The 15136-nt window shown below is 35.3% G+C and overlaps 1 protein-coding gene across 3 annotated transcripts in view; it reads left to right on the top strand.

The window, feature by feature from the left end:
• Nucleotides 1–14542, top strand: part of LOC140754173 (cytochrome b5 reductase 4) — a 104108-nt gene extending 89566 nt beyond the window's left edge. For all 3 annotated transcript variants that reach the window (XM_073089125.1, XM_073089127.1, XM_073089126.1), the window contains 8 exons: nt 7541–7687; nt 8219–8287; nt 8462–9099; nt 9518–9734; nt 10661–10848; nt 12420–12520; nt 12808–12897; nt 13653–14542. In XM_073089125.1, the coding sequence (XP_072945226.1) occupies nt 7541–7687; nt 8219–8287; nt 8462–9099; nt 9518–9734; nt 10661–10848; nt 12420–12520; nt 12808–12897; nt 13653–13881 (1679 nt within the window). In that variant the 3' untranslated portion in view covers nt 13882–14542. The remainder of the gene's footprint in view (nt 1–7540; nt 7688–8218; nt 8288–8461; nt 9100–9517; nt 9735–10660; nt 10849–12419; nt 12521–12807; nt 12898–13652) is intronic.
• The last annotated feature ends 594 nt before the right edge of the window (nt 14543–15136 follow it).

The following is a 15136-nucleotide window of genomic DNA, read 5'->3' as shown; positions in this document are numbered from 1 at the left end:
GCGATTCGTATACAAATTTAATATATGACTCCCAAAAGTTACCGTTTTAAACATATAACCTTTATTTCAAACTTTTATTTTGAGATATTTAACATATATTTGTACCGACCATCGTAATATACACAGTAAAAATTTCAAGTGTCGCTCTACATACAATAATTCAAAAGATAGAACCCTGTGACTGACAGATTATGGTTTTTACGCTTGGGGTGCGGTACCCTAAAACCTGAAAAACAGACGGAACCGCGGACAAAACAGACGTGGACGGTCGAACGGAAACTCCAACAAAATTGAATTTCGTTCACGTTAATTACAGATAACCCACGTAATATCGACGTTACCAATAACACCACCGATATCCTGGCTAACCCAAACCTACCATTATTCAAAGTAACCAAAGTTCAATATTGCCTGTTTGATTCCATCCCTATCAGACCAGATTGCCAAACTATTATAACTCTTAAGTCAACAGCAAAAGCGATATAATTGCGTGTAATGAACGCTTGATTACTTTAGTTTTGATCAAACCTTTGGGTAGGGATCGGAGTACAAATTAGAGATTAAGGAAGAATTCCTTTTATTAGTATCGATCAATCATAATTACTTTCTTTGTGTGTTACATCTTATAATGTCTATATAGAAAATAATTGACGACTTGAAATTAATGAGGAGCCGCGTGGCGGAGCGGTTACCATCCGGTCTGGGGCACAAGTTTCCGAATTCGATCCCCGGCCAGACACATATCTGAATGATGAATTCAGATTTATGTTCTGGGTGTTTGTGTATTCGTTTTTGTGTGTGTTCATGGTACCCACAGGGAATCCTAGTGGGAGGCTGTGAGGATAGAAAACGTCTTTTTAAAGCGTCTGTTTATTTATATTTTTTCCATCACCTGTTGTCTACACATCACTGTCCCATTGCTAGGTCCGGGTCTCCCCGATTTAGAGTAATTTTGGCCATATTCTACCAGGTTGACCCATTGGTCACTAACCAATTTACGCCTCGGAGGTAGCAATGCATCTGCGTTCAACCTTAATTAAGTCTCGAATCGTATCTAGGTTGATTATTTTAGATGTCCACAGGGCCGGATTTAGAGGTCTAGAGGCCTTGGGGCAACAAAGGAGTGGTGGCCCCCTGGCCCCAAATTATTTTCCGAATAAAATGAACAATTTTTTCAGTCGAGTTTTTATTATAAATATTTTATTATGAGATGTAATATTTTATTATTATGAATATTTTATTAAGAATCTGCCTGCGTTTCATAATAAATATTTTATTATGAAACGCAGGCAGATTCTTCTAGTATTCATGTTTGTACATAGTAATGTAGATAAAGGTAAAAGGTTGCCCTCCCTTAAATCCGGCCCTGGATGTCTATGGGCGGCAGTTACCACTTACCAACGGGGGTTTGCCTAATCTTTAATTATTTGCTACTTCTGTATAAATTATATTCAGTTACATTTTGTAACAACATCCTACACATTCTTGATTAACTGGTTTCTTTTTATGAGATTTTGACTCATTAAAGTCTACAAAATTTAATACGAAAAATAAAACACAAGTTATTGATCGCTTAACATGTCACATCATAAATGCGGAAACTATTACGGTTACCATAAGCAGGCAGAATCTTAAATGTCAACGGCGTGGTATGGCATAAAGTGCTCTATAATTTGAGATGCGCTGACATCAAACTATCAGACCTTAGTAACCGTGATACCTTACTATATAAACACATAATACATATTTTTCATGTCCACCTGATGGTAAGTGGCTACTGCCGCGGACATCTGTAATCAATCCCAGATAGGATAAGATATTCCTACCTGAGGTCGGCCACAGATCCGCCGCTACCCCTGAGGACTAAGCTGGAACGCCTCGGATAAGTATGTCTCCCTTACACCCTTTAATCCAAAACACAGCAGCTTATAACTCTGCTGTTATTAGGCAGAAATATGCGTGGCGGTGGTGCCGCCGGAGTCGAACTACAGAGGGTTCTTTGAAATCATCCAAAAATCCTGAATGTAGAAGAGAGTTTTTTTTAGAGATGCGCCGAATAGTGGTTTCACCGAATAACCGAATACCGAATAATATTCGGTTTACCCTTAACCGAACCGAGTATTCGGCCGAATTATTCGGTTTACCATTTCTCTATTATAAATTTACCAGTTATGTGTGTTCATTAACCCTTTAAAATTTTGATTTGAGTTTTAAAAATAAATACTTATTTAAGGTTAAAAATAAATGTTGACTATACTAACTAACTAGATTATACTAGATTAAGTAATAAATGTGTTGACTTGAGGTTTCAAAATAACTGTTGATTTGAAGTTTGATAACTTTATTTTTTTAGATTTATTCAACACATACTTCATAGGATTTTAGTTTGACTTATAATATAACATAAATCTTATAGAAGTTTTGTGTTTTAGTCCTTGTACCATGTCGTGTATACAAGAAAATAGAAATAGTCGAACCGAATATATTCGGCACCAAAACCGAATAATTCGACCGAATACAAATAGCAAAAAAGATGCCGAATACGCCGAATACCGAATACCAAACGAATATTCGGCGCATCTCTAGTTTTTTTAATACTAAGGTAACATTTATATGGTCCATTTGATGGATAGTAAAAGAACGTCATGGTAGTCAGCTCCATATAGGAGAACGGTTGTACTTAAAGCCACATCACAGATACGTTGCTACTTTTGAGGGCTAAGAGGATCGCCTGATAAATAGGTATGTAAAGTTTTGAGGTACCTGTAAATAACTATATGTAACCACTCGGCTCCAAAGTTGCGATGAAATTTTAATATCAAATTAAACCCACTTCCGCATCATAACAGTTCTGAATAGAATATCCGTCCTCTAAACGTACGAACAAAATTCCCATCATAAATCCCATTAACAGTTTTATGATGTAATGTTATGATTGATCACCCTTCACGTAAATAAATGGTATATCGCCTCTGACACGAGCCTAACAGTCTATAATACTCTATACTTCTATAGGTTCATATGTGCTATTAGAAAATTCCTGTATACATGGGGGAAATCTTCCAAAGATATCCAACTCTCAAAGGGATTGGGTTCTATGTATTACGTTGTAATGTTATATTATAATGCGGTCGTATTTATACGAGTATATAAAACTTTAATTAAGAAAGTAAATCGTAGATCAAATTAATTAAAGTAAACCAAGTGATGTTATTTATTATGATTAACATATAAAATGGTTCATCACGTCATCTACCGATATCTATCTTAAAAGTTTAAATCACACTTACATAATGAATTATTAGCAATCTCCAGAAAAAATACCAATTTTATGTTAATCCTCTGGTAATACCAGAATCTACTTGCCTGATCTACCTAAAGTCAATCACAGATGTGTTCCATGCGACCCATGAGGATTGTTGGATAAATATCTCATTTTACCTTACCACCTCATTACCACCACATTACCACTTAACAATAGTAAAGTTTATTTAGATTTCTGTTCCTGGGTCTGGGTGTTTGTGTATTTGTCTATGTGTGTGTCCATGGCACCCACGACACAGGGAATCCTAGTGTGGGGCTGTGAGTGTAGAAAGCGTCTATAGTCGTTTATGGTTTATGCAGAAAGGTATTCCGGGGCTAACTTGATACTTTTACTTCAAGAATATAAAACCAAAAATTAAAACAAAACAAAACTTACTAACAAAAACAAGCTATACCATTTAAATAACATTATATATATAAGACTAAGTGACTTAAACAAATCCAATAAATTGAAGAACAAAACACCAAAAGCCGAGTACGTGCTTATTTTCGAAAACGCCGAGAACTCGTATTTCCTTAAGCGATCTTTTATTACGAGTTCACGGCGCACGTTTGTTATATTATCTCTGAAGGAAAGGGGATCAAATAGGGGCAGGCACCTGTGTAACGTTTCATGTTTTCCAATTCATACACGTACTCACACAGGGCTCTTTATTATGACGACACGACACGACGACAGCGTCAATTTTTTTGACAATATTTCAATCATTTTAGATCAATTTAGATGTTACATTAGATTAGATTAGAAGTGTGATTTGTGTCTTAATTAGTTAAGGTACTTATTATCGTCCGATATTAATATTCAATCTATCTAATTTCTATCTACCAAAGATCGAATTTTGACAATTTCTAGTATGGAGAAATTATCAAATGTCGATCTTTCGTAGGAAAAATGTTGGATAGACACATGGAAGCACCATGGATGGTTACGTGTTACAGAGATGTCGACATGACATTGACATGCCGTTATATACGCTATATAAATATATATATATAAATACGCTTCCGCTAATGTCGTAGCCGTGGCCGTGCCGACGTCGTGTCGTTCCAATGAAGAAGACACGGGCTTGGCGGTAATCTTTTCTCGGATCATCCCAGTAGACTGCCCTCAGGGAATATTTTCCGGATTATGTCAGTAAATTTGCCAACCGTTAATGTTTTTGCACATTGTCTTCAATTCAAGGGTCCGGAAACATTTAAGACGGTTGTGTGAACATCTCTTTCCGTTAATCCGTTTTCTTGTAATTCTACCTGCCTAATGGTAATGTTTATATCCATAAAAACGCAAATGGCACCACACCAAACATAACATTAATGATTAATTATTATTAAATATTTGTGGTTAATGGTTAATGATGATGTTAATTAAAAGTGTTATTATGGAACAGATAAATGGCATTAATGCATATTGTGTAGAATTGAGAAAAAATGGAAAATGATTTTTTTGTTGTCCCAATTTCCTATACCAAAAAAGAAAACTCATAAAAATGTCTAAGAATTATATTAAATTTGAAACGTTTCAACCCTGACCTGACTTATGAAAGTAGCTTTTATCGTAGAATTCGAGAAATTAAGAAAATGTATCATACAGGCGTAACTGTACTCGTAGGTATCTTGGCACTTCGTTTCACGTACAAATGGAGATATATAAAATGCGTATTATTATTTAACGTAATAGAGGTGCCATTTTATAAATTAAAGCTTTTAGCCTGGATAATACACTGTTCTTTATTCTGCTTATTTCTAGATACCTACTTCAGATAAGGATAAGTCCGATATAGTTAAATAACGCACTTCGCAAACTCTATATTCGATTTTTTAGATATGTCTTCAATCTTCATCATTGTCATTTGTTCAAAATTTCTAAAATGTAATTTTATTTTTCCGTCGCAAGTGAAAGTGTTTTGATAATTAAATTTCCTGTGAATGTAATAAAGGAATTCTGGAAATTGTTTTTATTAAGATCGCGATTGTTTATAACAAAACTTTTTCCTTAATATTAATGAAAAAGAAGTCTAACAAATTCCATCTCTCGTAAACTTTGTTGGATCATTAACGTTATAACTTTTATATTGCGTTATTTTTTACACGCTTTCTTAAAGCTTTTACCAGTAACTTGCTATTATTCAGTTTTTCATCAAGTATTTAATACTTAATTCAACTTATATCGTATTTCGTTATAAGTTTATCGAGAGGTTGCAATTTTTTTTACTAATGACATAGTAAGTGGGTAAGCAAGTTTTTAATGTCAATATTAAAATGTGGCACATTTTGCATCCTATTATATAATATTTGTAATCGTCGGATCCCGGTAAATTTATAAAACTAAAAATCTAAGGTATAAAACATATATAGGTATCTACTATTATCTATTATTATTAGCCGTACGAACATTGAATATATTTTGTAAGGCAATTTTTTGCAGTGTCTAATTAAGGATTAATTAGTCAATTCAATAAAACAAACAGTGTTTTAATACATCAGTGTTATTATTGAAATAATGTAGCAAATAAATCGTCTGAACATCCCAAAGGGTTGCTCTAAGTAGGTGCTTGTTTAATAAAGGATATAATTAAGCAGCTTTGAGCCTCACGATACATACTATATGTGGGAGAATGCTTCATTTCATATATAAATATTCCGTTTTTAAAATCACATGATATTAATTTCGAACTACCGCTCCGTATTAACAATTGGCTACCTGTATCATGGTATAAAAAAGGGGCGCGCAACTGTCAACAGATCAGAAGTTGTCCAATAGTGGGCACGGCACGGTGGTGCTCTGAACTGTTTGGTGTTTTGCTTGGGTGTTATTGTTACTATCGTGGCATTAACGCTTATTCATTTAATTATTTTAACTATATTTTTATAAATATTGGTTAAATTAGTTGAATCGAAATACCATTGTAGATCTACCTACCGGCGCGCCCACATATATTTATAGACGTCATAGCTTCACATATAAGTATTATAAGTTCTTCTACTACCTAAGTATGTATACACGTTTTCTGCGCCGATCACAGATCAAAGCTTCTAAGAACAAAAATATATGCCTCAGTTCCCTCACGACATAATTTAAGCATAAACTTACAAAAGGTAAGCTTTAGATCTTAAAATTATTATCGGTAACGAAATCTTTAAGATAGAATTTGCAACTAAACTGAAATGGGTCATCTCAACTAATGCATCTATGAAAAATCATTTAAGTAACATTTATCTTAAGCGTAAAAAAATAAACATTAAAAGTAAGCTGACTTTTTAACAAAATTAACTACTTGTCTACGTGGAATCTAAAAAGAAAAAATAATTTAATAATGAAATTGAAGCCAGCGGATCTCGTCACCGAAAATGTCCCAAGCTCGCTCCAACCTCGCTCGCTTTGGAAGGAATTAATTAGATTCCATTGATGACTTTTTCATTTTCTTTTAGATCCTAATTCTTTTAAAGGTTTTGGCACAATTTAAGGGACCGACGGTTATTTCTGTAGTTTCTCTCTACTTATGTTTTTTTTCAGTCAAGTAATTAAAACGAGTCAGTCCGAATCATTCCATTTTACCAGTCAAACTTGTACCTAAAACAAATAACACTTCATTTTCGTAGTTTAAAGTCCAAAGATCCTTTTTGTGCCGAGTTCTATGAACTTAATTTTTAATACTAAAACAACAATTTTCAATCTCCATAAAACATTTAATTCACTTTCTAGATGTGTGTCGCAAGTACCAATTAAAGATATAGAAAACATTTGTTTTTTACAATATTGGAGTAGCAGACGAGCATGCAGTCCACCTGATTTTAAGTGGCTACTGCCACTCTTGGACATCTGTAATCAACCCCAGATAACATTAGACATTCCTACCTGAGGTCGGCCACAGATGCGCCGCTACTCCTGAGGACTAAGCTGGAACGCCTCGGAAAAGTCTGTCTCCCTTACCACACCCTTCAAAACGGAACACAGCAGCGCCTAACACTGCTGTTATTAGGTAGAAATAGGTGTGGCGGTGGTGCCGCCGGAGTCGAACCACAAAGGGTTCTACCACCTTCAGATGTTACTACACAAGTAAAATAACTCGTATTGTCGCAATTTTGTACATACCTATGGAGACTAAAAATAAATATAACATTAAGAAATTATCGAATAAACTTTATTTTGGATTTCTTTGCGTAGATGTGATGTCTCCACAAATTACCCTGTTCATGATTTATTTTTTTGTTACAGGCAACCCCCGTAACAAATGTGCTCTTCAACCTGGCCACAGTCTGATGGACTGGATCCGGCTGGGCAACTCGGGCAAGGACCTCACTGGCGTCGGTGGCCGTATCAGACCAATCTCCCCAGCTGAACTCGCTACTCATAATACACAAAGTAAGTATCATCGTGGTTTGATTGAACATCAACTGGCTTGTGTCCCGCTGCTGGACACCTCTCGTCTAGAAGAGTGAAAGGTTTTTGCCATAACTCACGCGGCCCAGTACAGATTGGTAGACTTCCTGCATCTTTGAAGATCTATTTTTATTTATTTATTTATTTATTCATCGGGATATACATCGGGATAAAACTTTTATTTGCAAAATGCTGACGTAATATTATGAGTATTTCATCCATCCATATAACAAAAGAACTAATAATAAATCCTCGCTGATCTCTGCTTGACCTAAAGGTTGATTGATAGAGAATGCTCATAGCATTAACTCCGCCTTTGTACCATATTCTAGGTATAAGAAAAATAAATAAATAATTAAAATTAAAATTAAATTAATTAAGAGTGCAAGTATCTACTCTGCCCTTTACGCTATTGGCTGGAAAATGCGCCAAGTGTAAATTATTACAATGTATTTTAGGAAATCCTATTGTTGAAGAGATGCGTCAATTAACACAAGTATATTATTGTTTCAGAGGACGCCTGGCTAGCAATACGTGGACGAGTATACAATATCACTCACTACCTGCCTTATCATCCCGGAGGTAAGTCAAAAATAAATATACTTATTTACTAAACTTTTAAATATACATATATGAGTAAAAAGGTTACGAAATCTAAGTGACTCTTATTTATCACTTCCTTAATGTAAAATTTATATTTCTTTCATAGTTGTCACACGAAAACTAAAAACTACATTTAACTTTCTGATTCTACAGGACCCGAAGAATTAATGCGCGGAGCTGGTATAGACGCAACGGAATTATTTGACAAAATACATCCCTGGGTTAATTACGACTCTCTCTTAGCTAAATGTCTCGTCGGACCTCTCAGGTTCGATGCACCTGACGCCGACGAACTCTTTGGTCCAGCCAATCCGTCTCCCAAATCAGATCGCCTCAGAGAACCATCTAAAGCCCAAGAGCTAGTCCGAAAATCGATGGAGAACTTAGCAAATTGTATCACGCCTGTTAGAAAAAAAATTACCGCCAAAAGCGAAGAGAACGTCAAAGGCAGTCCCCCAAGTAAAATCATGCAAAGCTTAATCCACTCCAGCGATCTTCCCGTTTCAATAAGCCGGAGAGCTGGATCGAGTCCCGTAAAAAATGTACAGAAAACTTCCGAGGACACGCCACTTCCATTACGCTTTGATTGGATTCAAACTTCGACGAAACTGACGATTTCAATATACACGGGGCAGCTAGCTAATCCTGGGGGATGTGCAGGACTTACGGACGGAGCTCTTTTGATCGAAGTCGCGACTAATAGCTGGCTTAGAACAGTGAAGTTAGTGCCAGAAGAAAGTTTGAAGGAGCCTCTGCAACTGCGAGTTTTTTCTGAGAGCGGGAAGTTAGAGGTAAGTTTAGGTACTTGTGAAACTCATTAAAACTATTCGCTAATGTAATGAGAAAAACTGTTAACAGAATTTGCCCAACGAGATTATACTCATCTCTAATTTTCGTATAATTGTTGATTAATTGATGATAAATATCTGTAATTCCATATAGATCAGGCTCTATTTGAACCCGAAAACAGATCCGTTACACTCCTAAGAAATTAAAGATGATCACCCCCAATGTAATTTCACACCCTTTGATGATCTAAGAACTGATTGATCTAAGAACTGATTGAACGAATATAGATGTAGGAACCTTGTTTTTACATTGAGGCATTTGTTATGAAGTGTATCCCTACTACATATTATTATCTATATTCACTGGAAATCGCTCTATTTCAACATGGTATATATGTAATATGGCTTTATTTCGATTCAGGTAATAGCACATAAGTCAGAAAGTAAAATCTGGAAAGGCTGTGGTGAGACAGTCTTCGGAGTAGCTACCCAGATCTCGTCACCTCGCACGGTGGAATGCCGCGTGGTCCACGTGAGCCCGGTGTCCCACGACACCACTCTGCTGGCCCTCGCGCCGCTCCCGGGACCAGTGGTTGTACCCTTAGGACACCATGTTCGGGTACATCATAAAACTAATGGTAAGTTATTTTGAAGTTACTGAGTTTGGTTTCAGAAAAATGACCTATGAAAGTGAATTGTAACAATACCGACATCTAATATTTATATGTAGTTGGCTAATAGGTAAATGCCGCAAGATTTGCTAAAACGGCTACTAATAAAATACCTGAAGATGACCTTAGATGCATACCACCTTTGAGGTCTAAGATGGTCACAGGAATATTAATAGGAATATCATTTATGGTTATTTGGTTTATAAATCAACCGGTATCCATACCCTTTCACTGAAACTCAGAACTGCTTCACGATAGTAATAGGTTGTGACGGTGGTACCTCCCCGGAACTATCCTGGATCTATCGTACTACTGACCTACTTAGGTGTATTAGTATATGAAAATGTAAACAAACTTAGGTAACAAGCTTAAAAAAAATAAAGTGAAACTTTCATTGAATAACAAGAAAACTTCAAAGCCAAGTTTGAAGATTATCGGCTCCTTTGTAGTTGGAGCCCCACTCCAAGTCTATTCCTAGTTAGAGCTGACGATCGTCAAACAACTAAAGAGGTTTTAATCATAGTTCCATTCGATCCAGTCAATTTTGAAACAAAATAGATTTAATTTAATCTATAAAAAATATAGCTTTTTGGTGTCTAACATTTTTGTTTATGGTATTATTCTCTGAAAACATTTTATATGATACCAATATAGAATGCAGTGCATTGTGCGACAGAATGCAACCTGCTGTCGCCCACAAATGCGTTGCGAAGCGTAAGATTAACGCCTCGGAAAAGTAAGTCTCCCGTACCACACCTACCATCCAGAACGCAGGGCATAATAGGTAATGCTGTAATAGGGCCAGTAATAGATGTAGTGGTGGTGCCGGAGACGTACCAAAAAGGGTTTTACCACTTTGGAGCCTTTATGTGTTAGTTTTAAAATGATTTCAGATTCAGATTGCGTCCGGTCGTACACGCCAGTGGGAGATACGTGGGATGACAGTGCAAATGAGTTCAGTGCACTCAAACTTGCAGTGAAGCGATATGACCAGGGAGCACTGTCGCCGCACCTCGCGTCTTTAAAAGTTGGCGATTCCGTCACTGTTTCTGGGCCTTACGGGAATTTTCAGCTGAACAAGGTAATACATTGTTGTAAGCAGTGCTAGGTTTGGGGGAAGGCAGACGGGGCTACTGCCACGGGGCTTCGAAAGCCCCCCATAATACAGAAAAAAATCAACTTTGGAGAGGTCAACAACTTTTAGGATTCTGTTACACAAACCGTTTTTTTCATTTTTTTTACCTGTTTTGTTGAAATATCTTAATTTAAAATAGTTAAGGCCTCTGCACTTTTGTTGATGATACTGTAGCGGTAAGAAACTCGGCATCTCAATTGGAAGGACCAAAATTCGAATTACGCATGCACCTTTGATATTTAAACTATGTGTCCAAAACACTTAAAAACATTGTGAGGATTACACGCCTGAGAGTTCTAAAAAAGTCCTCAAAGGAATTGAAGTCTATTATTCGCACTTGCCAAGCGCGGTAGACATAAGTGTTTGACCTCTGAAAACAACGTTAACAAGGGCTTAGCTTTCCCCATTAAAATAATAATTGCTCAGTCTACTTCTACCAATACTTGACACTAATGGGTGCTTACCCACATTGCTGAGACGCAATTAAATAAACTTGACTGTCTTAAATTTATGTAGGTATACTGTTAGGAGTTAGCTTTCGCAAATATGACTATTTCTAAGTATCACACTAAACTTAAGTGGTTCCACGTCCCAATTAATTTATGCTGAAATGCTCTCACTGTACTGCTCCTCTTATAAATATTATTTACTTATACGCTTTCCTTTAAGTCAATGACTATGATTTTCCACCTCGTTTTCGTATTTTTCATCGGTATACGTGTCGTTGTTTGTATATGTTTTTTGATAATTTTCTGTTGCTTGTATTTATTTGATTCCAACATATAATTGCTTTAAGACTAATTGTTTGTATCCTATCCTTCATAACATATTGCTACTCTAACTTCGCGCACACTATCCTTCTTTCTTCGCTTGTCCCTCTTTTCTTTTTCATGCAAAGGTTGTCTGGAAGAGACAAGACAAGACTGCCTATTGCATACTGCTTGACTTGTGTATGTATATTGCTTATTGTTTAAATTCTACTGTAAGTGTGCAATAATAGTACATTACAATACGAGGACGAAAAATTTTTTTCTGACAAGTGTGAGTTTGCAGGCCGAGCCGCAGGCGAGGACTGCGATCACACGAGTCAGAAAAACATTTTATATCACGGCGTGCGTAAATTGACGTTTTACGCACGCTTCGCGTGCGCAAAACCCCAATTTCCGACCCCGTAATATAAAATTTTATACAACACGCGGACGAAAAATGTTTTTCTGACTCGTGTGATTGCAGTCCTCGCCTGCGGCTCGGCCTGCAAACTCACACTTGTCAGAAAAAAATTTTTCGTCCTCGTATTGTAATGTACTATTTCGTCCGCGTGTTGTATAAAATTTTATATTACGGGGTCGGAAACGGGGGTTTTGCGCACGCGAAGCGTGCGTAAAACGTCCATTTACGCACGCCGTGATATAAAGAGTATTATATCTATCTATCGAAAAGTAAATAAGTTCTATAATATGTATTTATACATATGATACAAAAGTGAGTGTACTCTATATTATTTTAATGTTTTTCAGCTGAAGGGAGTAAAGAAAATGTATTTATTAGCAGCCGGTACGGGAATAACGCCAATGCTGGGCTTAGTGAAATTCATGCTCACCAGATCAAATCCTAGATGGTAAGCAAACAATATGCTATTTACCTTATTTTAACCTTATTTTTTATAGTTACTCACTGGCATTAACAAGTAGGCAATAGAAGATACACCGGACGAGGATGAAGCGCAGATAACGCGCACAATTTAATGGCTTTCATAGAATACATACAGAATATCATAGAAGCTTTATTTTATATGAAACACACCTTTTTATTTACACTGTTTTTTCGTTCCGCTTCCCACGACGTATCGTCCAACTGGCTTCCGACGTAGAGCGAAATTTCTAAATAATTCTTTTCTACTTTCAGCGAAAGTGTACATTTAGTGTTCTTCAACAAAACAGAAGAAGATATTTTGTTCCGCAAAAAACTTGAGGAAATTGCCGAGCAAGACAATAGGTAAGATAAATTAAATTTCGTGTTTATTAGATATTTTTCTTACCTATAAAATCCCTTACAAAAATTAACGGAAAAGTTACAAAGGTGTTTCATCTCCCTCAAAACCTCCAGTATATAATTATAATTGATGATCACTATACAAATACATATTTATTTAACATTTCACATAATAGGAATGAAGTTTTGCGTGCAAGCACATGGCAAGCCCTATAATGCTGGTACAAAATTTACGGTGTACATTTAAATATTAATGAAGTTTATTATAAATAAATTTAATAGATAATTTTAGTAGGTTTAACCACAGATTAATAAATAGTTACTACGTAAGTTTAACCCACAATTTTATTTTGTATAATAAATGTTTTTGCAAATGCTTTATTATTACAACCTGTTCTCCATAATGTCAAGTTTACCTAAAACTCGTTTTAATTAGCTCATAACGGCCGTCATAATTTATACCAACCCAACATTAATGTTTATTAAAATCCTCTGAGATTTCTTAATCTCGCTGTTTTATTAGCAGGTATATGTATCGAACATTCTTTGGTTGTGTGTGGTTATTCCAATTTTTCCCCATTTTTCATTGTGTTGCTTTGTATCAAAATAACATCGAAATACGATCTTTCACTACTTTATTGAGGTAAATTTTTACTTAAAAAATAAGGCATATCATAGAATATATTTGACGGGACGTCATATAAATAATGCGTGACAAATTGTTATTAAAACCTTAATAAATTTGATTAAATTTTCAGATTGCACACCACACACGTTCTGTCAAACGCAAACTCAACTTGGTCGGGTCTCAGAGGGCGTATTAGCAACGAAATTCTTGTTGAGGCGCTCGGCAAAATGGATCTAACTGTCGAAGTTGGAACTCATTTCGTATGTCTCTGCGGACCCACAGAGTTCACGCACACTGGCCTTGATTTGTTGAAGAAACTTGGCGTTGACGAGAGTTATATGCATGCTTTTATAGGATAAGGATAAATGTTGTTGTCTGTCGCTAGATAGACATTTGGGCTTGGGTTAAAATAAGAATATATGATACAACATTTTGATGTTTTTCGCCACAAATGATGAGTATAGAGAGTCTACAGCCCCATTATTGACGCCGGCTTAAAGTTATCAATCATATGTATATTATTAATTATCAGATAACGTTTCACGTGTCTATTTATTTACGAAGACCAAAGCGTTTTTAAGTTATGATTACTGGATGATTAAGATGATGGAATGATGATAACTTTTTACAGTCAGTAAATATATTTGTGTCACGACGATTTTGTGAAACCACAAAATGAATGTCGCAATTTTAGGAGCAATAAAACAACGTAATAAGTTATACCCCTTTGTTCTGTTTTATGCCAAATCACGTGTTAAGTAAATTAGTTCAAGTTGCGTATATGATTTAATATATGGGAAGTCATACTTTAGGTAGCTAATGTAACACCTAATCGGGTGACATCTACTGTGCTTTTAGTAAGAATTGAAGCGTTTGACGAGTTATAATTGAGATCAGTCTCAACAATTTATTAAGTATGTACTTAAAAGAGAATGTGTGTAACTGTGTATGATGGCATAGGTATATGTGTGCCTAAGCTTGATAGTTTCTCGTTTATTTCGCAGTTCCAGATAAACAAAATATTTAGGAATACACTCAAACATAATAATAATAAATTTTACAATAACTTATCATAACATATTGCACGAACTCTTTTTATATAATAACTCAAATATAAAAATGGAATTGAAATATGAAACCGCAATATTTTTTTGTAAAACTGTTTTGTAATTTTAATTGTATCTGAAAGAAATATATCTGAAAGAAATTATAAATAATTTGTATAACGGTTTATAAATAAAATTATTGATAGATTTTATTACTTTCTCTATAGTAAAATATGAGTATGGGCTTATATATAAACGCTTATATAAAATGTACGTCCTCAGAGTGAGAAAATAATGTAATTTTGACATATTCCCAACTACATAATTTATGCACAAATTGTAAATTCAAATTATAATGCCACTGAATAAATAAATAGTATTTCAATAGTTTAAAACCAAAGTGTGATAAATTAGTACATAAATAAATGTAAGTAGTTCCAAAGGCATTTCGTAGCTCAATGTACATATAGTGAGATTAGTGAGTGTCATATCTATAGGATAATTTTAATTAGATATTTTTTAACTATTTGTTAAAATACTTGGCCATAGTCGTAGTCAAGAAGTCAAT

This window comes from Epargyreus clarus, unplaced genomic scaffold (genome assembly GCF_041222505.1).
Source record: "Epargyreus clarus isolate Ecla_fem2 unplaced genomic scaffold, WU_Ecla_fem_2.2 ptg000027l, whole genome shotgun sequence".
Lineage (NCBI taxonomy): Eukaryota > Metazoa > Arthropoda > Insecta > Lepidoptera > Hesperiidae > Epargyreus > Epargyreus clarus.
Note: the sequence above shows the minus strand (reverse complement) of the source record. Positions and strands in the feature narration are given on the sequence as shown.